Raw genomic sequence first — 26,924 nt, 5'->3', positions numbered from 1 at the left:
CTCAGAGAAATTTGTAACGGAGAGGAAGCTTGGATTCACTTACTTAAAATGCCCTCTCTTCTTATATATCAGTATGTTGAAGACATTCAAACTAAATTGCCACCCATGTCTGAAGAGCTTAAAGATAAAATTGATGACCTTGCCCAGGAAATAAAGGACAGGAACCTGGCTGAGAAAGTGTCCCGGGCTGAGAGCCATGCGGCTCAGTTGAATGACTCATCTGCCGTCCTTGATGGGTATGTCATTTGTTGTTGAAAATGTCTGTGTATCTTGACACTTGTCCAAAAGTTGTGATGAGCAGAAATGGTAGAGCATTTCTTTCAAATCTTGATTTCTCTAATTAGGAACATACAAGCTACATGGCCTTTCTGTGGGAGAGCCTAATTAGGAGGGTCTGGGCAAAGCTCCACTGAAGGCAGCATCAAAAGTCTGAGTTAAAAGTGGATTCAAATAAGGCTGGGTAGGGGGAGGGAACATAGCCCTAGGCTATACTAAGAAAAAATACTTTCTGTTCTTTATTAAAGAGAGCACAACGGTTGCTTTGTTAGCGCTTTAAATAATAATGTATAAACACCCATTCTGCTTCAAATTCTAGTTTTATATTTTTAATGAAATCAAAACTATCACTAAAATAGTGGCTTCTGACAATGTGCTCCCATAAATAGCGTTTAAGTCTTTTTTTTTTTTTTCTCTTTCAAATTCCAGGGAAACACTACATATTCCCCTGTGAAGTAACAGCTCACTATAGCTGAGACTCTTAATGGGTCAGAGGAGGGAGGGTCAAGTGGCAAAGTGTGTTTGACCTATAAATCGCCTTCTAGGTATAACTGGTATGCTTCCGCTACAATTTTGGGATTGTCATAATAAATATCAGTCCTATAAACCCCAAGAATAATTGCCTCAGATCTGTTATTTAATATATAACATGTATAAAGGTTCTATTCCAGGACTCAATATCACTGATACAAAGGAGAATATTGATGTTTGAAGACCCTGGCCACAATTTGGGCACAATTCATTTTATAGTAAACTTTTGCCAATTGAGCATGTAAGCTAAAAGTCCACAGATGCAGGCTCCAGGTCCTTAGTCAGGGATGTGTTGGCTATGTAATCTGAGACAAGCCATTTAACCTTCTGAGATTCATTTGTCTTCATCTGGGCAGTACACCGCCCCTAAAGAGATTGTGTGAAGTTCATTCCAGTACTACGGTACAGGTGCTCTCAAACATATAGCATGCTTTACAGATGACCTAAAGGCTCATCTCCCTGCTCACAGTTGCCTTGTACATGTGGTTGCAGAAATTTCTGAAGGACATTATGGGTGTTTAAAAATATATTGGTTGTATTTCATAGCTGAATTATTTAGGAATATGAGTTTAAATCGAAAACTATAATACAATAAGTAGCTACCTCATTATGACTTGGAATCATGGTGATCTTGGCTGTGATCATTTGGAAATCATATTGGTTATAAGTGGAATGTTCTTCATTTGAGTACCAACTGCTCTGATGTTCTTTTTTGGGGGCAATCCCAACAGAATCCTTGATGAGGCTAAAAACATCTCCTTCAATGCCACTGCAGCCTTCAATGCCTACAGCCATATTAAGGATTCTATTGATGAAGCCGAGAAAATTGCCCAAGAAGCTAAAGGTCTTGCGCATGAAGCTACAAAACTGGTAAGAACTGAATAGTGTTATGTACTAAGAATGCAGGTCAATTCTTTTGAAATAAGGGTCTGAAAAAAATTGCTCAAATTTAAATGAGCTCAGGAAAAATCCCAGCAAACTAGAATATTTACTTTGAATTCTTTTCAGAGGCTCCTTTAAAATCGTATCCAAAATAACTTTCAGTGTGCTGTGATGCTAGAACTCTTTTCTCTGTTTCTTGCTGCTTTGCACTACTCATGAGGGTCTTGAAATTATTGCAGCTGCCCCCACAGTTTTTTGCCACCAACTCACAGAAGAAAAACAGTCCAACATAAGACTCTGGACAGGGACATTTATTGCTATTGTTCCAAACATCATAAAAAAGAAAGTGCCCTGAAAATTAACACCACTGCTTATACTCACCCACAAATTAGTTACATGCGAAGCTCCACTAGGAAGCATACATTTTACAAAACACGTGAGATCCTATGCTTCTGAACTATTTATACCATTTGTATCAATTGGAACTGGGTACCTTCAAAGGACCATTTGGCTGCTGTCATTCTTCAAAATACATTTGGAAATAATACTTCAGAATTCAGGGGCTCTGAGTATAACACTGTATCTGAGTATCTTTAGTACTGAAAAATCTTCATTCCTTCCATGTAGAGCAACATTTTGTTAATAAGTTATGTGATACACCCTCATAATACTATTTGAGGCTAAAAAATATTTCATGGGAAGAACATGCTGAGTTAAAATGTTCTGAACTAAATGTTCTGAACTCCTTTGGTCTTCGCATCAGAATTTCAGGGGGAAAAAAAACTAGATTGGACCTTTGTGGATGAAGTATACATAAATAATTAGTGTTAAAGAAACAGATTAATGTTTTCTCTGCTTTGGTATGGGTCACAAAGGGTTTATTTTTTTTGCGATCTCTGGGATAATAAAGATATTTACCACACTCTTAAAAAGTTTATAGTGTGGTCATAGTGAAAAAGTCATATTCCATCAGCAGTTACTACTGTTTTGGTTCCTCTGGAATAAGTGATAATACCATATGTTGGGTTTATTTCTTATTCAAAAGTGTGATACAGTTTTTGCAGAAACTTCCTTATGCCTGGTTATCTTTTCAAAATGAACTTATTTTTCAAATCTAAATTCTTTATCTTCTCATCTTCTGTTTTAAAGACTGAGATCTCCAAGTTCATCATTTTTATGTGACCTCTGCTTTATTGTAGGACCATTTTTAGTGTCTAGCACTGTACCTGGCAGATAGTAGGCACTCATGAGGGAATGAATGAATGAATGTTATTCTAAGTAATATCTTTCAACTCTATCTATAATCATTTGTACCAGTCAAAACCTCACTATTGTTGCTGCTTCATCTTCATAAGCTTCTAACATTTTTTGTTACAGAGCTGTTTAATAATACTGGCACTTTATATGTAGAATGCTTTCATTTTTATACAGGCAGAAAATGTTCTCTTTCCATAACACTGATGCTTATACATGACAGTCTAGTCAGGCTCAAGCAAAGAGCTGGGATGAACTGTAAGACATTGCCATATGTCCTCTTGTTATCATCATTCCTTCTCTTTTTTCCGTATACCACATAAAAAATAATTAAATATCTGAAAAAGTAAAAACTAAATCCTAAAGAGAGTCACTTATTGACTAAATGGCTATCTGCAAACTCAAAGACTTGATTTGTCCCAGAAAGTTTATTGGACTGAACAGAAAGTTTGTTGAAACTTTCTGAACAGAATAAATAAAGTTTTAATTTTAATGTACTAATAATATAGTTCTGTTTTACTTAATAAATATATTTGCTAGTCATTAAGTTGACTGGCAAATGTATATATTAAGTTGAGCAATTACATCACTAGGACTAGCATTCTGTATATGTAATATCTGGTATTACTGCTGGATAAACGCAGAACAATGAGACTAAGTTCATTATTTATGCATGAAAGAATTCAAGGATTAAAATACAGAAGATTCCTGTACTGATTTGAGTCTCTCCCTAAAAAGAAGGAAAAATGTTTTCAGTGGGTCAGAAAGAAATGACAAAGAAACAAAGCAGGAATTTACATGAGGAGAGATAAGACCTGTTAGACAAACAATAAAACAGCAATTACTATTGGGAAGAAAATGGATGTGAAATAATGTGAGAAGAAAAAAAAAGTATTGAGAATAACCTAAGGACAAAAACAAATGAATGGTAGAAATAACCTCAAAGTATAATTGACAGCATTTTTAAAGCAACTTCCAATTTTAAAAATCTGCTTAAGTTTACCTATTTATAATCACACACACACGAAATCAAGAAGGTCTTTGAAAGGAAAATATGAGTGAGAGAAAGTCGGTCATTTAGCTAAGTAATAAGCAGGTGGAGGTTTTATACAATTAAAGACTGTTGTAGAGCATTCCTCTATAAAGAGTAACAGGTATGTGTCTTGCATATATCATTTATTTAAATATCGAAATAAAGTGTTTTGGAAATGTAGACATTATGAAGAAACAAATGCTATTTTTCTGTGAGTGTCAGGTGGAATAAATACTATAAAGCATTTGTTTTCCGACACACAATCTCCAAGATAACGTCTCATTTAGTACTTCTCATTGGTGGGTTCAAGGAAAGGAGAAGGGAAATGTGTCACTTTAGAAAAGAAAATAGGAAGATTATTTTATTCTAATCTTAATTGCTTTGGGGCTATAAAGAGTCCTCTGATGCTAAAACAACAGAAAATTAAAACTTTTTAAAAAAAATTTCTAGATATGTGAACTTAAAACCTATGTTATCAGCCAGATCAGGTTTTAGAAGTAGGCAGACAAATAGATTTCTTACGCTATTGGATGCTTGGAATCACCAGCAGAGGCAACAGGCTTCTGGCACATGAGAGGTCCTTTGCATTTTCTACTAGAAAGATCTTAGGTACCGTGCACTCGAATCTGGTGCCTTCCAATAACAAACAGCAACAACAGTGAAAAGAAGGATTATATAGAGTGAATTCCATAGTTCTTGTTCTCGAAGATCTCTCTCTCTCTCTCTTTCTCTCTCACACACACACACACACACTCACCAGCAATATTCACTAATACCCGCTAGCCCAGGTTCCCCCTTCTCAATGAGTGTCAGTGTTCAGTCTGATCTTCACCAGAATGAGCATTAGAAATAGAAGAATTTATACTAGGTTTCAACTCCAGTACACTGTGTTCTTTCTTTTTAGTCTCCAAATTCAAGTTCTGTTACTTGCTACAATTACTCATCATTTGAGGGAGCCATAATTCTAAAAATCTTTAGTGTGGTATTTTCCAGATATTTCTAAAAAAATAATATAAAATACAGAAGAAAATGAAAGCAATTTGTAAGTGACATTTTTTTTTTCATAGAAACAAGAAGAGTGAGGTAGTAAAAAACAGTGCTGTATAAGCAAGATGTAGGCTTTAGATAAACTACAGAGATGAGGGAGAAGTCTAAAAAATATATATTTTATAGAAGGAAGTATACCTAGGAATTAAGTAAGTTTAAAGCCTTGATTCTAATAAATACAGGAACTGCTGTTGTAAGTGATTTTTTAGTGTTTATTCCTTTAACATGAAGAGAGTAGAAATCCATAGAAACCTCAAAAGAAGTTTTTTTTATTGCTTTTAGGGTCAAGAGTCTAAGGAATGAACTAGATTTTTGTAAATTTACTCTTATGTGGCAGATCAGTGGGGACAAAAACCCTAATAGGAAGCAAGGACACTAGATAGGAAAGCCAGAGATTTCTGACAATATGCAGCCTGAGTTGATTCAGGTCGATCCTGATGTTAGAAATTCATATAAATGCTAAATAAATTATAACTCCCCAAATTTAATGCATACTTCCTATAAGAAAGAAGAAACAAAAGAAAATCTAAAAGTACAGAGGGAGGTTAAAATAAAATGGCACAGTCTAAAGCTGCCACTTTAGTGGCTCAATGAATTTGGAACGTAAATATGCATCATAGTATCTAGAGGCTGGGATTTTAAAGACAAGGCAGGGAGAGAAGATACCACAGAAATCACCTTGAACCTCTAAGAGAAGTCTCTAATTGAAGTATACAGAAGCATGAGACTCTAGAACGATTTTCGTCATTGATGAGCTTTCATACCTTGCAGCCCAGAAACATTCTGGAAGCTTGTTTCTTTTCATGCTTCCAGTTGTGAAAAAATGTCTCGTAAGATGCTAAAGTCACAAGCCTATGGATTGAAGTCCAAATTTATACCATCCATATGGTACAAGACTTTACAAGCTGAGAAATTAATGGCAGAGATACTAGTCTTTTTTTTCTTTTTTTTTTTCAAAGATTTTATTTATTTATTTGAGAGAGAGAGAAAGAGAGACAGAGTGAAAGAGCATGAGAGGGGAGGTCAGAGGGAGAAGCAGACTTCCCACTGAGCTGGGAGTCCAATGCAGGACTCGATCCCAGGACTCCGGGATCATGACCTGAGCCGAAGGCAGAGGCCCAACCAACTGAGCCACCCAGGGACCCAGGGATACTAGTCTTGGCTCTTGAAGCCTCTAGGGCATCTGGGAAGAAACAGAGAACTACTCTGTTCTGATATACTATAAATAATCAAGTAGAAGTGAGGGTAGACCGGCAAAGTACTTAACATGATCCTGAGATTACTGAAAAATCTGAAAGAGAATTTGAAATTATTTAAATTATTAAAATGTTAAGGAATAGAAAAGATGGATGGAAGAGGGACTAAAGACTATGGAAATTTGTAAAAGAAGCAAATACAGTTTCTAAAAATGAAAAATATAGGAATTAAAATTAAAAATTGAAGGGGAAGGCCAAATAGCATATTAGTAACAGATGAAAAGAGAATAAGTTAGAGTTGACTTGTCCAGAATGTAACAAACATGGTAAAATATAAAAGTATTTTAGGAGGCAAGGAATGCACATTGCAAAAATGTAAGTCTATGAGGAGTTCCAGAAATTGAAAGAGTGAAAATAGGGAATAGTAATGGTCAAAGAGATACTGAAAGTTTTCAAATATTGGTGAAAAACATGATTCCCCAAAGTAAGGAAAACCATCACATTAAATAAAAATAAGTCTGCACATGAAAAGATAACTTTTAAACTTACAGAAACCAAAAAGAAAAAGAAAACAAAATCTTAAAATAATCTAGAGAGAAAATGCAGATTATCTACAAAGCAATAAGATTTTACAGTTAGCATACTTCCCACTGAAGTCACAATGGAAGCACTAATATGCTTATGGTGTATTATATAATTATATGATATGCCACTCAACTCAGAATTCTGAGGACAAAATAATGGCATCTTCAGAGAAAAACTCAGGGTTTACCAACTATAGACTCCCATTGAGCTACTATAAAATACACTTCAAAAGGAATGTCAACAAAAGCAAGGAAATTGGAGATTAAGGAGACAAAGTGAACAGAGAAATAGTAAATTTGTACAACTTAAGCATAGTGAAAATTATAATGAAGATAATTACTAAATGTGTGTAATTGTTTTAAATAGTTGAGCCAAAAGAACAAGAGAGCAACAACAGGAAAATGGACAGATGGTCAGAGTTAGAAGTTTTTAAACTCTGAAATTTTGGGAGGAGAGTTAAAGAAAAAAACTGATTAGATTTAAACTTTGTTAAGTATATGTATTAAACATTGAGGATAATCATAGAGGAGTAAAAATAACAATGTTAATCAAAGTTTTCCAGAGAAACAACCAATATGATATATATATATATATATATATATATATATATATATATATATATATATATATGTAGAGAGTTTTTGAAATTTGTTTTAAGGAATTGACTCACACCACTGTGGGGCTGTCAAGTGTGAGTTCTGCAGGACAAGCCAGCAGGATGGAGAACCAAGGAAGAATTGATGTATCAAGTTCAGAGACAGTCTGGAAGCACAATTCTTCACAATTTCAGTCTTTTCTCCTAAGGCCATCAACTGATTAGAAGAGGTCCACTTACATTATGGAAAGTACTCTGCTTTACTCAAAGTCTACTGATTTAAATGGTAATTACATCTAAGTAATACTTGCTTGACCAAAACGTGTAGACATAGCCTCGCCAAACTGACACACACATTTAACCATAACAAACAGCTATACTTTCCAAATAAGCAAAGAGAAAAAAATGTGGAGAGTGGAATTTTCTATCAATCCTATAAAAGGCAAAAAAAAAAAAAAAAAATAGAAAAACAGAAGCCAAAAAAAAGGTAAATATAAAACATGAAATATAAAATTTAATCAAAATACAGCAGACAGAGTAATTATGACTAGCTGCCTCAAGAAATAAGCCCTGAAAAATCAGTTGCTTACCACAATCCAAATTTCTGTCTCATATCCTACCCAGTGTGTCAGAAAACCCTTCTCTGTCTCATAGCTACACCATACCGTGGAGCCTCTGAGGCAGGAAAGAGAAAGACAAAAGAGACATGCCTGCTCTTCCCTGCCTTGGCCTGGACCGTATCTGGTCTGTTGATCAAGAATAGTCACATACCTCCATCTAACTGTAAGAGAGACTGGGAAAAATAGGCACATAGAATTTTTTTTTTTTAATTTTTTTTTTAAATTTTTTATTTTTTATAAACACATAGAATTTTTGATGAGCATTAACTGTCTCTGTTTCAAGTTACCTTCATAATAAATGCAAACATTAAAATTACTAGTTAGATGACAATAATATTTATATTGGTTTAAAAATGTTGGACAAATGCAACCATCAATATATGGTGTATATAAAATATACCACTAACTCTAAGGATACAGAGGACTGAAAAAGAAGGGAGGCCAAGAGATAAACCAGGCTAACACTAATCAGAAGAAAGCTGGTATACTAATATTAAATAATAAAAATAGGCTTTATATATTTTTTTAAAAGAATTATGAGAGATACCATCATCACAATTTAATAAAAGGATCAAGTTAGCAGGAAGATTTAAAAAAAAAAATTGAACCCACAGAGATGTAACTACAAAGCCTAAGAATGAATAAAGGCAAATATCAGAATGAGGAAATCAACATATCTATAATAATAAAGGAAAATTTTGTCATTTCTCTCTTAAAAATTGGTAGGTCAAGTGAAGAGATATAAGGGTGCAGATATGGAAAGTACACTACACAAGTCTCCGTTAATGGTCTTCTAGAACTCTGTATCGAATAGATAATTCTATATGCCCCATTAGATAAAAGAATCATGAATCTTCAAAAAAAAAAAAAGAGCACCATGAACTAGATCACAAAGCAAGTATAAGTAAATCCCAACACTCCAATAGCACCTAGATTGTAGTCTCTGATTGCAGTGCAATAAAATTTAAAAAATTATGCTTATTGTTCCCCAAAATGTTTTAAATAAAAATCACACTTTAAAGTAATTCATGGGTCAAAGAAAAATATAGCTTGAAATTACAAGAACAAAATATGTTGTAACAAAATGGAAATGAAACTACACATCACATCCAGTGGCACTAAAAAGGCAAGTGGAAGTTTGAAATGCAGTTATTAGGAAAGGGTGAGAACTGAACCCAATTATCTAAAGTTTCTGCTCAAGAAGTTCAAAATAATATAGAAAGAAAGGAATAAAAATAAAAGCAGAAATTAACAGCCTAAGGAAAATATTATTAGGAAGCTGATTCTTAGAGTAAGAAGGAAGAACAGGACTAAGTAAGCAGAGTTCAGGCATTACTTACACATATGGACAGGATTAGGAATGAAGAGTGGGACATAATAAGAGAGATAATATAGATTTAATATGGGTATATTCAAATATATGAGCAACTTTTTAAAAATAAATTTGAGTGCTTGATGAAGTAGAAAATAAATTTAAATGTACTCAGAAAGAGTAAACCTGAGTAGAAGTCTAGTCATTCAATGAGTTGAGTCAGTTGTTAATCTACCCATAACAAAATAATAATGCCTACCAAAATTTCAAGGATTCAATATCCAAAACATTCTACAGAACAGAAAAACAAATATTCCCTGGCTTATTTTATGAGTCTGATATAATCTTGATGTCAGAATGCTGTACGAGACAGGATCAGAAAGCAAAACTGTAAGTCAATCAAAAATAGAGATATGAAACTTTAAATAAAATATTATCAAACCAAGTCCAAATCTATATTTTTAAAGATTTTGACAAATGCATAAAAACTTAATATTATTCAAATATGGATGATGGGGATACAGGTATCTATATTAATTTCTATTCCTATCAGTATAATTAAATTATTTCCTACTTAAGTATCTTAACTAAAATGAAAGAGGAAATTGAACATCAGTTCTGCAGGAGGAGCTGCCCTGAAAAATATAAAGAAAGTGGTTCTTAAAGGTTCCCAGAAATGAAAGAAGCAACCCTCACCCTTCACACCAACAAGAGGTCCTACATTTCTCCCTTTCTTTTAAAATTCATGATGCATGCATATTTTATTTCCTTTTAAATTGAAAAGAGAAGCAGGAAATTTCAAGCAACAATCAATCCCCTGACCTAACTTTGCTCACCTCTAAACTCACACTCCCAGGGACAATCATTGCTAAATCTTCCAACGATTTCTTCTCCTTCTCTCTCTCTTGGTATTATCATTATCATGCTATCATGTGATTTATTACTTTAGGGCATTATCTGTTTTCATTCTCATGACTGACTTTCATCCTCTGCCTAACCTGTGGTTTTTGAGCTGGGCTATCTTCAGGTTCTACGTGCCTCCTTCCTGGCTTCTCCACTCCTGAGTCAGTTGAGGACCCAGTGACTGCAGTCGGTCGAAAGGGAGTAAATGTCTAATGACCCATGCTGATGTGGTGAGGGAGGCATGTCTATCCTGCTAAAGTGAAGATTCCTCTGCTAAAGTCACACACTTTCTCTTACCTCCTTTTCTTTACATCATATTTTGAATTCCCTCCATCTCCCCTGCACAGTTTTTCCTTTTATCTAGTCTCTTCGTACTGTTTTCTGAAAACAGTATCCTTTGCTCAGAATTCAGGTGTTAATTTTTTTTTTCTTTTTCAAAATTTTATTTAAATTCAAGGTTGTTCACCTATGGCGTAGTTTTCGCCTCAGAGGTAGAACTGAGTGAAAGTTCAGATTTTAAACGAAGTAATTTCTATGTCTGAGGAGTCTTTTGTTCTCTTCCTCGATTTTACTTCCTCGTGGGAGGGGTATGATTGAGGGTCTCCCCTCACCCATGCAGCAGTTGGAAGAGTCAGAAGAAGTCATTCCCAATGGGTGAGATACACCAGGCCACATGGTGTGGCTAGCAGTAAGCAGGCCAGTTCCCATGCCCCGATGTGCAAATCTTTGGGTCAGACGCAGTCCTCACAGCCCCAAGATCCCTGGGCTTTGGAAGCTTCCTAGTTTCTCTGATTGCCCTCTGCTGTGCACGGTGAACTCCCACGCTATTTCACTGTGATGTTTCGGTTTTTTCCTACTTGCTTTTTCCAGAAAACAATGTTTCCAGAATTAAAATGTAAGCTGATAGTAGACCCCCTAGTGGACAGAAACGTGTAGCACCACAGCTGGCCCCCTGAGTATTTTGCTCTTCACTATTTCTCACCCAGTATCCCATGATTTTCATACAGGTAACACCTGATACACAGGAGCTACTCACTAAATGCAGGTTGTCAACCCTCCCATCTCCAAACACTAATGTCAGAAATCTAGAATGGCCAGAGTGCGTCGGAGTTTCAGAATTCACAAGATATTGGTATGGTCATGAGATGTAGGAAAGTTGAAGAGAGGAGACTATTGCAAAGGAAAAATAAAATTACTTTCTTTCCCTATTTAGTTTGAGATAATGTCTGAATAACTGTTTGAATGTACATGTCATGTGGGACTTTTTTTAATGGGTTGGAATTAGGTTCTACTGGTGTGCTAGAATTTCTCAATCAGGCTGGGGAAAAAGATAGCAGGATACAATTTGGGAATTAGAAGATCTGCCTTCAAATTGAGTGCTTTGTAGGATCTATTCTGACCCACCCCCTGACTTGATTCTTATGGTAAATATAGTCCATAGAGCCCATATCCTTTCATGTGATTTAATATTTTATCTCCAAATATGTAAGATCATTGCTTACTCCTCATTGACCTACTTATGGTAATTATAAGAGGTACTCATGAGCTACTTAGCCACATTTTACATTTTCTCTTTAAATTTTTAAAAATTGTTACCATATATTTAATGTGTAATGTGTAAATAGCATTACAAAACACAACACACAGAGTAGCCAGAGATAATTAGAATTCTTACCTGTCCACAAACTAGCAATAATCATTACATGTTTTCATTTGTTATGATAGTAAAAATAATGCATTGATTTTTACCTAGATAATTTATTTTCCTTTATTAAATGTTTTCCTTTCTTTCCTACTATTATTCTGTCCTTTAATATTATTAATATTATTCCTAATAATTTCTTCTTATTTATTAGTTTTTGAGTCCTTATAGTAGCAAGATTCCTTGACATTATTGCTATTGGTGTATAAATCATAAGGGTAAACACTATGAATCTTGAAATAGTATGGTTAAACATTAAGGGATTTCTAATGAGTATTTGTTTAGAAATGTGGTCATATCTTCTCTTCAGTCTGTCTTATTTAGTATTTGCTTTGTATAATTGGATGAACCAAAATACATAAAGAATAGTTGTGAGGTCATTTTTGAGTTTTTATTTCCTCCATAAAGGACTGTGCAAATATTAGCAGAGTACATATTGCATTCCAAAGGCTCAATAAAATGTGGTGTTAGTCAAGTCATACACTTTAAATCACATTTTTTTGTGATTTTGTATTTTATTGTATCAGCCACTGTTTTCAAGTCATTCACATAGTCATTTTAACTTCTTATTAATACCTACAATCATTGGGGGTGCCTGGGTGACTCAGTCGGTTAAGTGTCTTCCTTTGGCTCTGGTCATGATCCCAGGGTTCTGGGATAGAGCCTCATGTCAGGTTCCCTGCTCAGCAGGGAGTCTGCTTCTCCCTCTGCTTCTGCCATTCCCCCCACTTGTGCTCTCTGGTTCTATCTCTCTGTCAAATGAATAAATAAAATCTTTTAAAAACATACCTACAATAATTGGAATTTAAATTTTATATCCGTGTAGTATTAATGGGAAAATAGCATAAGCTCGTAATTGATATGACAATTAAATCTGCCGATAAGATTGGTGAACATATTTTCTCCATCAGCAGTTCAGCAACTTATCTAACAACTGAGTGATTCACACAATAGCAAATACGAAAAAGTCAGTGAGAATCAAAGTCACCTAGAAAACTATTGAGTCAGTATGTAAAATGAGTGTTCATTAAGCTACCCTGATTTTAGTGATTCTCTATGTATATGATATGCTCATTGGAGTCTATAATTTTAAAAAAATAGATTAGAAACAAAAAAACAAACTTCTGTTTTATGACCCAGTTTTAGACATATTAAAAATTCAGGGCATAAAATGTTAAAAATCAAAGGGTTTGTATCATCAGTCCAAAACATGGCAACTCCTTGGGGGGATGCTATGAGGCAACGTATGTGAGAATTATTTTCATTCAAGACAGTTGTGCTCTCAGACTCACCTTTTAGGATTTCCACCTATAAGTGCAGTTATCAAGAGGTAAAATGGCCATGCTGGATTGGACTTTGGACATTAACTGGAAAAAAAAAAAAATTAGGTCCTCTGAGCATGTTCTCCAACTCCATAGATGCTTCTCTATTGCCTTGACTCCAAATCAAGATTTCTTCTACTTTCTGTTCATTCTGCCCCCATCAGCTTGTTCACTTCCTGCCTCCTTGCAGTAGGCTAGTAGTACCCACAGGTGCTGGGGCAGTGACTGTCAGGCTGTAACTGGTGACAATCTATTCTCACTTAGTCATATATTTTTAAATTCTCTCTTGATTGTCCTACTCGGTGTTCTCATCAAGCTGAAATTTCCTAATCACAAATTCTAAACTTGAAATTTTGAAGATTCCTATTTCATGCCAGTCTCCTCTGTATGCTCACTGGCTGTCAGACTTCTGCAGAGATTCATCTAATCTCGTTCCCATTTTAGGGCACAGTGTGCGAACTACAGAGTGTGTCAGGATCTACGGCCTTTCCACAGATTTTGGACCAAGGCCATCTCCCTGGGTTGTTTGTTCCTTGCTTTTTATTTACTATTTCATTTTAATATCCTGTAGTATTTTAAAAATATAGGTCCTATTAAAATAGCTTTAAAATCAATGAATAGTGATTTCCTTATTTTAAAATAATGATTTTTAAATTGTCACAAAAGCAGTTCTTAGCTGTTACAGAAAAGTGGAAAATACAAGCAAAAGGAGAAAATATAAAATGTGCATAAGCCCACCAAACACAAATTTTCACTTTTATAATACTGTTTATCTGCACAAACTTTTTCCTGTGCAAACAGCTTTTTTGCAAATGGATAATTTTTACATAACTGTTTTGTAGCTTAACATATAATTGTATCTAATTATTATCACATGTACATTTTTTCAGTATTCTCAAAAATTACATCTTTTACAATGTGTATAGGATTAGATTCCACCATTTCTTCTGAAAATTTGTTTTATGAGAGTAAGAAATTTCTCCCTGATTTTTAACAACAGTCTAACATACCTGAATATAAATTTCTTCTGATAAACACCTCATACAAACACATTACATCTAATCACCAGCCCCTATATGTGTCCCTGCACATTCTGAACCATTTTCTTTATTAAAAAATATTTAAACTTAAAATCTTTTAGCTTATGTAATATCTTTGCACAGTATCTCCTTTAGAGATACGCAGGACTTATCTTTTAAAATAAATTATTTCGTAAAGAGGGAATAGTGGAATAAGTCATAAACCATGCTGATAAATTTTCAATTACATATCTAACAAATAAAAACAAAAGCAAAAAGAAATATTCTACATCTGTCCTTAGAGCCCAGTCTTTCAAATGAATTCAGAAATTCTGTCTCTGATAAACTAGTTATTTGAGGACCATTTAGAAAAGTAATAAAAGTATAATATATAAGGTAATATAAACAATAAGTTCTGTAATGCCTTTTTTTTTTAAGATTTTATTTATTTATTTGACAGAGCACACAAGCAGGGGGAGCAGCAGACAGAGGGAGAGGGAGTGAAGATGTAGGCTCCCCACAGAGCAGGAAGTCCTGATGCAGGACTTGATCCCAGGACTCTGGGATCAAGACTTGAGCCAAAGGCAGACATTTGACCAACTGAGCCACCTGGGTGCTCCTAAACAATAGCTTTTAAATTTGCTTTTTTATATAATAAATCACTGGGAAACAGGTAAACAAACCATCCTGATAAGCTTAACTTCAGGTCTCATATTCACATCTTCTTCTCCTAATAGATCTTCCTCTGACAATAAAACACTGTCATATTTCCATGCTCCATTATGGTAGCAACCAATTTCTTTTCTTTTTTTAATTTAATTTTTTTTCAGTGTTCCAAGATTCATTGTTTATGCAGCACACCCAGTGCTCCATGCAATACATGCCTTTCTTAATTCCCACCACCAGAATCACCCATTCCTCCATCTCCTTCCCCTCTAAAACCCTCAGTTTGTTTCTCAGAGTCCACAGGCTCTCACAGTTCATCTCCCCTCTGATCTCCCCCACTTCACTTTTCCTATCCTTCTCCTAATGTCCTCCATGTTATTCCTTATGTTCCACAAGTGAAACCGTATGATAATTGACTCTCTCTGCTTGACTTATTTCACTTAACATAATCTCTTCCAGTCCCGTCCATGTTGATACAAAAGTTGGGTATTCATCCTTTCTGATGGCTGAGTAATATTCCATTGTATATATGGACTACATCTTCTTTATCCATTTGTCTGTTGAAGGGTATCTTGGCTCTTTCCACAGTTTGGCTATTGTGGACATTGCTGCTGTGAACACTGGGGTGCATGTGCCCCTTCTTTTCACTGCATCTGTGTCTTTGGGGTAAATTCCCAGTAGTGCTATTGCAGGGTCATAGGGGAGCCCTACTTTTTATTTTTTGAGGAATCTCCACACTGTTTCCCAAAATGGCTGCACCAACTTGCATTCCCACTGACAGTGTAAGAGGGTTCCCTTTTCTCCACATCCTCTCTAACATTTGTTGTTTCCTGGCTTGTTAATCTTTGCCATTCTAACTAGTATAAGGTGATATCTCAGTGTGGTTTTGATTTGAATTTCCCTGATGGCTTATGATGATGAACATTTTTTCATTTGTCTGCTAGCCATTTGTATGTCTTCATTGGAGAAGTGTCTGTTCATGTCTTCTGCCCACTTTTTGACACGATTATCTGTTCTTGGGGTGTTGAGTTTGAGGAGTTCTTTATAGATCTTGGATATTAGCCCTTTGTATGTACTGTCACTTGAAAATATCTTCTCCCATTCCGTGGGATTGTTTTGTCTGTTCTTCACGGTTCAGTGGGGAAGGCAGACTATCTCCATCTTTGGATAATCAGAGCTTACTTGTGCTTAAGACAGCTAAAAACTTTTGTTGGCTAAATCAATCAATTCCTTCATCTATTAATCAGTGACATACTTTAACAAGAGTTACTGTGAATATATAGCAAATAGTAGAAAGGTGAGTCTAACATGTACTAAAAGCTCATTAAATGCCAAGCCCTCTGTAAAATCTTTGTAGACTTTAACATTTCATTTTTTTCTGTATCTTTCCTTCTCAAAAAATATCTTAAATTATATCATATTTTCTATAAATAATTAAGTAATAAAAACCTACAGCAGCCTATGTATAATATTTTATTGTGTATGATATATTTTCATAAACATTTTAAAATAATTTATATATACACATATATACACGGAAAGAACTTAATAGTTATAAAAATACAGTTTCTAAAAAGCAAGAAACAACATATCTTGCAATTCTAAGAACCTCATTTATATTTCACATATGCCATAGACACAGCTCAGAAACTCAGATGCGATGCTTATGAATATGTATGAAGTATAATTAGCTTGGAAAGTGCTGCTTCATCACCTGTCCTGATATTGTTGATGTGCTTCGGTGACTTACTAAGCAAAGCTGGAAAGGAACTCTGCAAATTCCAATGAGTTGAAACAGTTCCATTCATCCATAACGTGTTAGTAGTTTTCATTCTGTTATCATATAAAAGGCTGGTCTTTTAAACCTGGGTTGTGGATATACTGTTTATGACTGACAGTTATATGTCATCAGCCCTATACTTCAATATTTTGGATGCCTCTTGGAACGCTGAAAACCTGTCTATTCCTCCACATCCCTTGAACGCAAACCTCTCATTTCCACTGCCCTCGCCTGAAATGACAACTCTCTTTTTTCTAGCTTATACGATTATAATAGTATAATGAGTATCTCCTTTTTCTCCCACACACCTGCCCATTCATCTTCCTGGACTAAAGCACTGTCCATACAGTCTTACTCAGAAGCTTTCAATGGTTCCATATTTTATATTGCCCAGTGTTTTTAGCCTGACATTCAAGTTTTCCAGAAATTGACTCTAACCTACATAATAGCCTTAGTTCTTCATACTGCCCTTCATAAACTGTACAGTCCTTTACAACTGAAATACTTGTTCTGTTCTCCACGCATCAAAATTTCCTGCCTCCTTAGGGCACTGTGTGGCTCAGTCTGTTGAGCATCCGACTCTTGATTTCAACTTGGGTCATGATCTCAGGGTCCTGGGATCAAGTCCCATGTCAGACTCCACGCTTGGTGGGGAGTCTGCTAGAGGAATCTCTCCCTCTCCCTTTGCCCCTCCCACAACTTGTGCTCTCTGGCTTTCTCTCTCTCAAATAAATAATAAATAAATCTTAAGAAAAATTTTCTTGCATCCTTGCCTTTCCTTTCCTTACCCGAGCAAGAAATGGTTGAACAAAAATCCAGGAAGAGGGGCACCTGGGTGGCTCAGTGGGTTGGGGCCTCTGCCTTCGGCTCATCATGATCCCAGGATCCTGGGATCAAGCCCCACATCAGGCTCTCTGCTCCGTGGGGAGCCTGATTCCACCTCTTTCTCTCTGCCTGCCTCTCCACCTACTTGAGATCTCTGCCTGTCGTATAATAAATAAAATCTTAAAAAAAAAATCCAGGAAGAAATCACTGACTTCCTGAAAAGTAGGAAAGACTAGATGCTTGGGAGCAAAAGAAAGGACATTCGTAAATGCAAAAAGATGGGAAATTAGAAGCAGGAAGTCTGTCAGGAGATGGACTTCAGGTAGGGGTCATTCATGTTGTAGTATAAAGGTACCAAGGTCCAATGGAAGATCAATAAGTTGGTAATCAGACTAATCAGAAAAAAGTCAATATCCAGTATCCAGTATCAGGAATAAAAGAGGTAAAGGCAGTACAATTTCTGTATACAATAAAGAATTTTAAAAGGTAGAGAATTATTAATGACTTTATGCCAGAAATTCAACAATTTGAATGAAATGGACAGCCTTTGAAAATTTCCAAATACCAAAACTCACAAAAAAATAACTTGAATGCCCATTAAAGAATTGAATTTGTGCTTAAAAAACCTTTGTGTATACACACACACACATTCAGCCCCAGTCAATTTCATTGGTGAATTCCATGAAACATTTAAGAAAGAAGTAATAAATTCTTCAGAGAATTGAAGAGAAGAAAATATGTCCCACCTCATTCTATCATTCTATGAGGCCTGTATCACTCTAATACAAATGGAAGATATTATGAAAGAAAATTATAGATCCATATCCCTCGGAGATGTGAAAATTCTTGACAAAATCATTACAGATCAAATCTAACCATTTATTAAGATAAGCTACAAACTAGGGGAATGTATTTGCAAATTACATGTCTGATAAAGGATTTGTATCCAAATTATGCACAAATACCTTTTAAAATTTAGTAACCACAAACAAATAAAAATTGGGCAAAAGATTTAAACAGATGGAAAATAAGTACATGAAGAGGTGCTCAAGATTGTCACAAGGAAACTGCAAATTAAAACCAAAATGTTACACACACCTATTAGCAAGTATAAATTTTAAAAGACTGACTACATCAAGTACTGCAAGAATGTAGGAAAACATAATTCCCCTACACTGCTGGGGGGGAATTGAAAGTAGCACAAATAATTTAGAAAACAAGCTGGTAGTTTCTTAAAAAACGTAAACATACTACTATATCATCTAGCCACTCCACTTCTAGGTGTTCACTCCAGTAGAAAATGAAGGCATATGTTTATCTAAAGATTTATACATACATACACCTTCAACTCAGTTTCAAATGGTCAGTGCTGGAGGTGACCCAAATGTCCATCAAGAGGTGAATGAGTAGATTGGGACATATCCATTTAATTAAAAAAGGACCACATATTGATAACAAGCACAATGTGGACAAAGGTTGAAATAATTATGCTGAGTGAAAAAAAAAAAGACAAAAAAGAGAACTAGATGAGCCCATTTATATAAGATTTTCTAAAATGCAAATTAATATTGATGGAAAGAGGAGCAGTGTTTGCGTAGAGATACAAGGAAGGGTGGAAGGGAGAAATTAAAAAGAAATGAAGAGTTCCTCGATCTTGATTGTCTTGATGGTCTCATGGGTGTCTATATGTCAAAACTTACCAAATTATAAATTTTAAATATGTGAAGCTTACTTATACCTCAATAAAACTGTTGGAAAGTGTAAAAAGGCAGATTAAAAAAATTAAGATTGGCCACCATTGTCCATAGTGCTGCAATTTCCCTGCATCAGACTTCAGCCTCTCTCCATGTTGTCTGACCCTTTTTCCTCTTTTCCCCTCACTTCATTTGATTATTTTTTTCCTTGCATCAAATCAACTTTCTCTCCCTCCTTTACCCCCATGACTCATTTTGCATATCCAAGATTAGCTTTAAAACTGTGGTTGTTAAATGCTTGCCAGTTTATATTCTTATAGAAAGACATTCACATCTCAAGGCTGTGGGGAAAGCTGTTCTTTCTTCCTTCCCTCCCTCCCTTCCTTGCCCATCTTTGCCTAATTTCACCTGGTACTCTGAGTGACCCGTATCACTGTAGTGACTCAGGATCATCAATACCAACATTAATTATTTTACTGCAATAACATTGGCATCTACTGAAATCTACTTGACCCCTATCCGAATTGATCTGGACTCCTGAGCTTTACAATTTTTTCTCACCTGATTGCTTCTCCTTCCTCATTGTAAGATTGTCAGCTATCACTTCTGCTGTTTTCAAGTGCCTATTTAGAGATCTTTGCCCTTCCGTCTTTGTAACTTCCTTCTTCTGATTGGTTTTGATCCAGAAAACCTGTAACCAAGAGAGTAAGAATGGTGTTTAGATTTGGAACAGCTAGAACCTGAGTAGATAACTAAGGCTTGTTTGTTTGTTTGTTTGTTTTTAGTAAGGTACACTGCATTTGTGCCACTTATACTGATATTCTCCCCCCCCCTTTTTTTTAAGATAAATGACACTTTGTGTTGTTAGTATATCTAATTTCCAAAGGAAACTGTAGGAATAAAAATTTCTTGTTCTCAGTTGAAGAAACTGTCCTTTTTCCATAGAATGATTTTCCAGGGTAGTCATCTCTTTTTGCAAATGCTAGCTATATATGCACAATGTCCCTTTTTATTTATGTAGATGTTTCCAATATGTCCTTTTGTAGATATCTTAATATTACATAATCAATCTGTTCTGTGAACAGTAGAGCTGTTAGTATAACACCTGAAAGTAAATTTCACCACAACAGTCACAGATTTTATGATCTTTCCTAGTTTAATGCACAAATAATGTGACTGATAAAAAATAATATGACAGAGGCTTCGCAGGTGTCATTTGGAGAGTTATGTCTGGGATAACCTGAATTCAGCTTTATAACTTGAACAGTAGGTTTAGCATTCTCTAGCTCTTCTTGCACCTGAAATAATTTTTCCAATTTAAACTTAACACATAAGATCCTATTTGATTTATCTCTCGGTATCAATGTATTATGTGATGATTGCTGGAAAGCAAACACTATTAAAATGGATCACGGGACATTAAGTTAAATGATCGCTTTCCCATATCATTCTTCTATCTTTGTGTCACCTTTTTTAATCCAAACCCCAACAGATGCACCTTTGCTAGAAGATGATTTTAGCTCTGAGGTTGTTATTTGCCTTCATACTTGGAGACATGTTTTCAAAAGGAGCGATGTTCTTCCTCATTGGAAGAGGACAGTAACTGCTCCTCTACTTATCACACAACTCAAGTAAAATGTGCTTAGGGATAAAGTCAGTAGATGTGTTCAGTTCTTAATTTGCTTGACTGTTCTCCAGCATTCAATACTGACCAACTCTGTCTTTGCAACACTGCCAGTCATCATGCTTTGAGCCACTTCTGTATCTCTTGGCTTCCATGATATCAAGCTTTCCTGCATTCTCCTTGCCCTCTAGAGTCTCAGTTATCTTGCCAGTGCCTCTTTCTCTACCTGCTCCTTAAACGTTGAGATTCCTAAGGTTTCTGTTCTAGTTCTTCTTCTTTCCCAATAAACAGTCTCCCAATAAATAGTCACCAGTATGTGCTGATAATTTATAGCTACATCTGTAGCCCAGAATGCTTTCCTGAAGGTAAGCTCTTTACACCAGCTGCCCACCAGATATATCTGCTCCATAATTCTGTGGGTTTTGATATGTGACACTTCTTTTTCCGTCCACAGGCAACAGGTCCTCAAGGTTCACTAAGGGAAGGTGCCAAAGGCTCTCTTCAGAAAAGCTTTTGGGTCCTTAATGAAGCCAAGAAGTTGGCAAATGCCGTAAAAGGTTAGTGTCACCTCACTTTGTTATTATTTTCACAACTGATTGTCGTCTATTTGGTAGGATATTTTATTACACTATTGGAAAATTGGAATCATTTCACTAGGGTTTTTATGATGCTTTTAATTATTGGGATTTAATGCAAGTAAACTATTTCACCAGTTTTATGACATTTTGTCATCACATCTCATTTTGCATTGGGTAATATTTCATAATTTTTAGACCTAATTTATATAACATCATTTCACTTAGAGCTAAAGTACAGTGACTTTAAATTAAAGTATAATGAGTTTTTAAGGGTACCAAACTCCACTTGTTTTGGCTTCAGAAATGACAGTCACAAAGTAATGAATTAGGCAGATATAGTATAAATGTCCTTATGAAATTTTCAATTTGTTAGTGGTCACATTTCCTGAAAAGTTTTCACACTTTTTAAATACATTTTTCTTGTATATTCTTCCTAATTCAATCATCAAAGTGCATAAAATATCTACTCTAATCCATTACAGGTTTTGCATTAAAAATGTATTACTCACTATAGCTGCTCTGTAGGTGTTATTATATTTATTATTTCATTCAAATATCTCCTATTCTCTCTGCAGCCTCACCCCTTACCATTTTCTGGCTTGCATCCATCTCCCCAAACTTCCTAATATATTCATGGTCCTTCCAAAACATACTACTACTATTCCAAGCCTCCATATTTCAGAGTGTTAACCCTTCTCTTTGGAATGCCTCTCCATCTTTCATTCTTTTTGATATAATTACCTTTTAGCAGACCTTCAGGGTTAAGCTCAGATATCATCTTCTCCAGGAACTGAACTACATGCCCTTTCTCACTGCCTGCCTTTCTCACAGACTTGTCCAACTGCAAGCCTGTACTTAGATTCCATCTTCTGGAGGACAGACACACGGTCTTCTTCTTCTTCTTCTTTTTTTTTTTTTTTAAGATTTTATTTATTTATTTGACAGACAGAGATCACAAGGAGGCAGAGAGAGGAAGGGAAGCAGGCTCCCTACTGAGCAGAGAACCTGATGCGCTCGATCCCAGGACACTGGGATCATGACCTGAGCCAAAGGCAGAGGCTTTAACCCACTAGCCACCTAGGCGCCCATGGTCTTCTTTTTAGCTTTGTTTTTCTAGGGTCTAATTTCACAAGGACTGGCTCAAATCAGGCAAGAAGCGTATTTTTGAGAAGAATGGAATGATATGGGTCTTTACTAACTTCAGAAAGAAAAGAAGTTTTATAAACATTTATATTTGTCATGCTTTATCTGTGGTTTCTAATAGAGGCTGATGGGAAATTACTACTACCGTTGTCCATGTGATGGTATTTGGATAGTAAAATGCTTTGGACTGTGTGTCACAGGAGGAAAAAAAAAAAAACCTTGTGTACACAATTTTGTGCAGGAGCTTGCTCTTATTCTGAACTGAAGTCACTGTAGAGTCAAAACCTATCTTCCTCCTGGGCAAGTTGAGTTGATCCCATTACTTTGGGGCCACTCCTTCCCATCTGGTATCTTTGCCCAGAGCTAGGAAGGATTAAGGTGAGGTGAGTGAGGTTAGGTTGTACAAGCACAGGGTTAGTCCTGTTTTATTTAAAAGTTTACTATTTTGTTCATCATTGATCTTTTTTTTAATCCATTTTAATTTTTTTTAAATACTGCATTAAAATATTTTTGATTATTGTTTCGGTGCCCCTTTAAATTTTATACCTGAGGTGAAGGCCTGAGTCACCTCACCTCACTCCTTGCTCTGCCCTCACCTCTGTTTCCCCCAAAATACTGGCATTATAAAAATGGAGAAAGAATTCTATTTTCAGAGATTTTTTTTTTCCCCAAGAAAAAAAGAAATCTAAAGACAGTACTAGTGGAAAGGGTTAGGAGACAGAAACATTCATTAGTTTAAATGTCTTTTTTTGTACTTCAGGTAGTACATTTGAAGTAATGAAAACCCACAAACTACTCAAGTAATAATTTCTCCAAAAATCCAAGCCAAGGCTCTGACGGAGATGGGAATGTTTTCTTGCTACATTATGACATTCCCCTGATTTGTGGCCAATTACACAAGTTATAAAATGGCTGTTAATCAGGGAAATGCCATATATTACCACCAGGATCTGCTGAAATAGGCCCTACAGAGCAAAACTCTTGACAGCAGCTATTAAAATAGAGATTTAGTCATTTCCCTTTCTTTGGTGCCTGGAGTTAGAAGGAATAAAAATGGTGAGGCCAGTCTTCCCTCCATATTTCTAATTTGTTATTTGGTTCAATTCAGTATAATCCGGTGAGTTCAAGCTTTAGTCATGAATGACTTAGTGCTGCTCCCTGCCAGTTTTATACTGTCTTTGCCTTGAGGGAGTCTGAACTTGCCAGGAGCAATTTGTTTTGCTTTTTAATTTTTGAGCATACATTTGTTAAAAGTCAATTTGCCCTTGTATGCTGTTGAAATTTGAAACCAGTCTGCATTGCACTGATTAAATGTCTATGGAGGTAAAAATCATTTCCTTGATGGATATGGAACTTGGGACAAATAGATGATCAAGAGAATTAGAAGATGAATTAATACCAGCAGGTGAATTAATGCTCCTTTGCCATTGACAAGAGAGCTTGTCAGTCAAACGGCCAGTTGGGGTTCTCATGGAATGTGTACAAGGCAAGGAATGAAGCAGAGGTTGGTATATTAGAAACCTGAGAATACTAAGATTATACAGTTTTACACCTTTATATAGAATAACTTCTCAATATTATTTGCTTCCCAATTTAGCCCTAATTTCTATCTTCACCCCAATAAGTGAAATCATTCAATTCCCTATGACCCTGCAATTTCACTTAGGAACAAATAGATAATGTTTCTATAAACTGGATGACACTTCTAAGAAATAGTAAGATCAGTTTCTAAACCCGAAGACATCGACTCAGTGAATTGCATGACATGAAGTACAGTCCAGCACGAAGAACGATAGCAAAATTATTCCACATATTATCTTTTATCAAATTAATCAGTGCTTTTTTTCTATACTGGGGTATTCTAAACACTCGATCATTCAGTCCAGGCAAGTGTATGAGAAAGATTCTGCCTTCATGAATGTTGTTAATACAGTAGCATTGATTAACCTGGTAAGATTCTGTTGTTATTTTAGATTAGAAAAATAAATAAATAAACAGGAATACTGCAATGTTAAAACAAAGTATGATGCAAGAGTTAAATTTTGCCCAAAGCCTTCTTTCATTATTAAAGATAGACTCCTTTTGACTTCACATACTACCGTTTGCCAGAATCAGCCTTTATGAAGATTGGCATGTGAAAGACAAACAAAATCTATTTCATGGACAAGAAATAATGTTGGACTAAATGAATGAAATCAAGCTTGGATCTCCAAGCTGACCGTAGTCTGGAGAACAAAAGAATCTTTCCCCACAGATATTGCTGATTCCTCACACAGAGCTGTACTACCTCCTTTGGAGTGTGAATCAAGAAATTGAAAATAATAAAACCAGATTGGAGTTGGTTTAGGAGTTAAAATGGAAAGTGACAAAGTAGTGGCAAACATACAAAGGTAGAAACTATTGGACCATACAGTACTTGTCAAGTTCTTTTAGAATACCTTGCTGGCCAAAGCACAATGAGTCTACAGACCCACAGTCAGGCTTCAGAGCTTATCCCAGTGGAACCATAAGTGGGTTTCAATGTCTGTCCATTTTGGTTTCTCGTTACATTTGTTGAGGAGAGGATTCCCCTCTATTCTGGTGTCTTAAGTCTTTGGAGATCCTGCTCCAGAGAAGCCCCCTCTCCCTCCTCTCCTCAGACTTCTCACTATGAGCATCTCTCTAGAGGAAGGAAGAGTATATTCAGTAACAGCTGATGGTTACTGAGGGCCTATCAAGCACTGTCCCCATGAGGAACAAGACTAAATTTGGTCATTTGGGATCAGGACAAGGTTTCTCAGAAACATGCCTCCCTATAAACCTGCTGACTAAGTGATCTCAGAGATTCCCATGCACCGCCACTCTAGTGCATGTGTCTGGGCAGAAAAGTCAGTGAGAGATAGGACACATCCCAAACTTGTGACAGCAATGGGAGAAAGGGAAGCTTGGGAATAAAGTCATGAAATAAGGCTAGGAATACAAAAGAGTGGCAAAACTGGGCATAGCAGTCTCTTCAAGTCAATTGACGGGAGGCTGGGGACAGAATCCAGTCCTCACTTTTGCCTGGCCTCCTTCCTTAAGCAGCACTCCTTCCTTCAGCAAGGTCCCAGGTTCCTGCCCTGGGTTGTGGGGTTGACTTAGGGGACAGACTCTTTGGAAATTTAAAGATCTGGAAATATTAAGCAGGTAAAGGACTACATAGGTGGGTGAAAAATTATAATAAAGTGACTTGAGGGAAATTGTACCTCTTATGTTCTTAAACTATCCAAAAATGACAATATATAATATAATACAATAAAATTGAAAATTGTGTAAAGCAAACACATATTACATAATTTAAGTTTGGCCACCTCGCATGTCTAAAACAAAATCATTTGCTTTGAAGAAACACCAAGAATCTGAATGCACCACATTTGTATAGTGGGACCAACACTTTAACCCACATTAGTCTGGCTACAAAGCTAATGCTTTTACCCTCTGCTGGGCAAAACCACGGGGCTTCAGCCATAGTCCAGAAGGTAGCACAGTGATGGTCATGATCCTAACACAAGATTGGTAAACGAATAAGTGGTTGAATAACCAAGTGTAGCCGAAATCTCTCATTATCAAGAAGGTCACAATCAAGATACTTTATGTGACTTCATGCCAATCCTTTGCCTATTTCAAACCTTCTGCTTCAGAACTACACAGAGAAATGCTGCAGAGTTTAATCTGTTCTCTAGTTCAGAAGGTGCCTCGACAACAAAACACGAAATATATTTGTAACAAATGGAAGTTATGTGAATTAAATTCTTCTTTTACAAAGAAATCCTAAACAGAGGATATTCCTTCATTTTTTGGTAAGAAGCAAATCCGAAGTGGTAAAGATTCCATCAGAGTATTAATTCATAATAAGACAAATGTCACAGTATTCAAGGAGTTCACTACAAAATATTATCTGAATGGCAATTTGGCAGGAGACCCATTTAACCAGACCCATTTAACAGCCTTTCTATCAATTTCACCCTTGTGAATGAGAGATTCTTTCAAGGTATTTGTTTTGTGCCTAAACAAAAAATAAAAATTATATTTGAAGAACTTAACTAGATGAGTTTCATTTTTTAAAGATATTGTTTATTTATTTATTTATTTATTTGAGAGACAGAGATAGTGAGAGAGAGCACAACCAGGGGGAGCAGTCAGCAGAGGGAGAAACAGTCTCCCCACTGAGCAAGGAGCCCAATGCAAGGCTCGATCCCAGGACCCCAAGATCATGACCTGAGTTGAAAGCAGACCCTTAACCAACTGAGCCACCCAGGCGTCCCTAGATGAGTTTCAATAGTCAAAGAGAATGTTTCATTAAAATCTATAAAAAGCAT

The 26,924-nt window shown here is 35.8% G+C and overlaps 1 protein-coding gene across 3 annotated transcripts in view; it reads left to right on the top strand.

The window, feature by feature from the left end:
- The window catches only part of LAMA2 (laminin subunit alpha 2), a 645,363-nt gene that overhangs the window by 529,687 nt on the left and 88,752 nt on the right, over positions 1-26,924 (top strand). For all 3 annotated transcript variants that reach the window (XM_059177585.1, XM_059177583.1, XM_059177584.1), the window contains 3 exons: positions 73-236; positions 1,539-1,677; positions 21,321-21,423. In XM_059177585.1, the coding sequence (XP_059033568.1) occupies positions 73-236; positions 1,539-1,677; positions 21,321-21,423 (406 nt within the window). The remainder of the gene's footprint in view (positions 1-72; positions 237-1,538; positions 1,678-21,320; positions 21,424-26,924) is intronic.

The sequence above is a fragment of the Mustela lutreola genome, chromosome 6 (assembly GCF_030435805.1).
Source record: "Mustela lutreola isolate mMusLut2 chromosome 6, mMusLut2.pri, whole genome shotgun sequence".
NCBI lineage: Eukaryota > Metazoa > Chordata > Mammalia > Carnivora > Mustelidae > Mustela > Mustela lutreola.
Note: the sequence above shows the minus strand (reverse complement) of the source record. Positions and strands in the feature narration are given on the sequence as shown.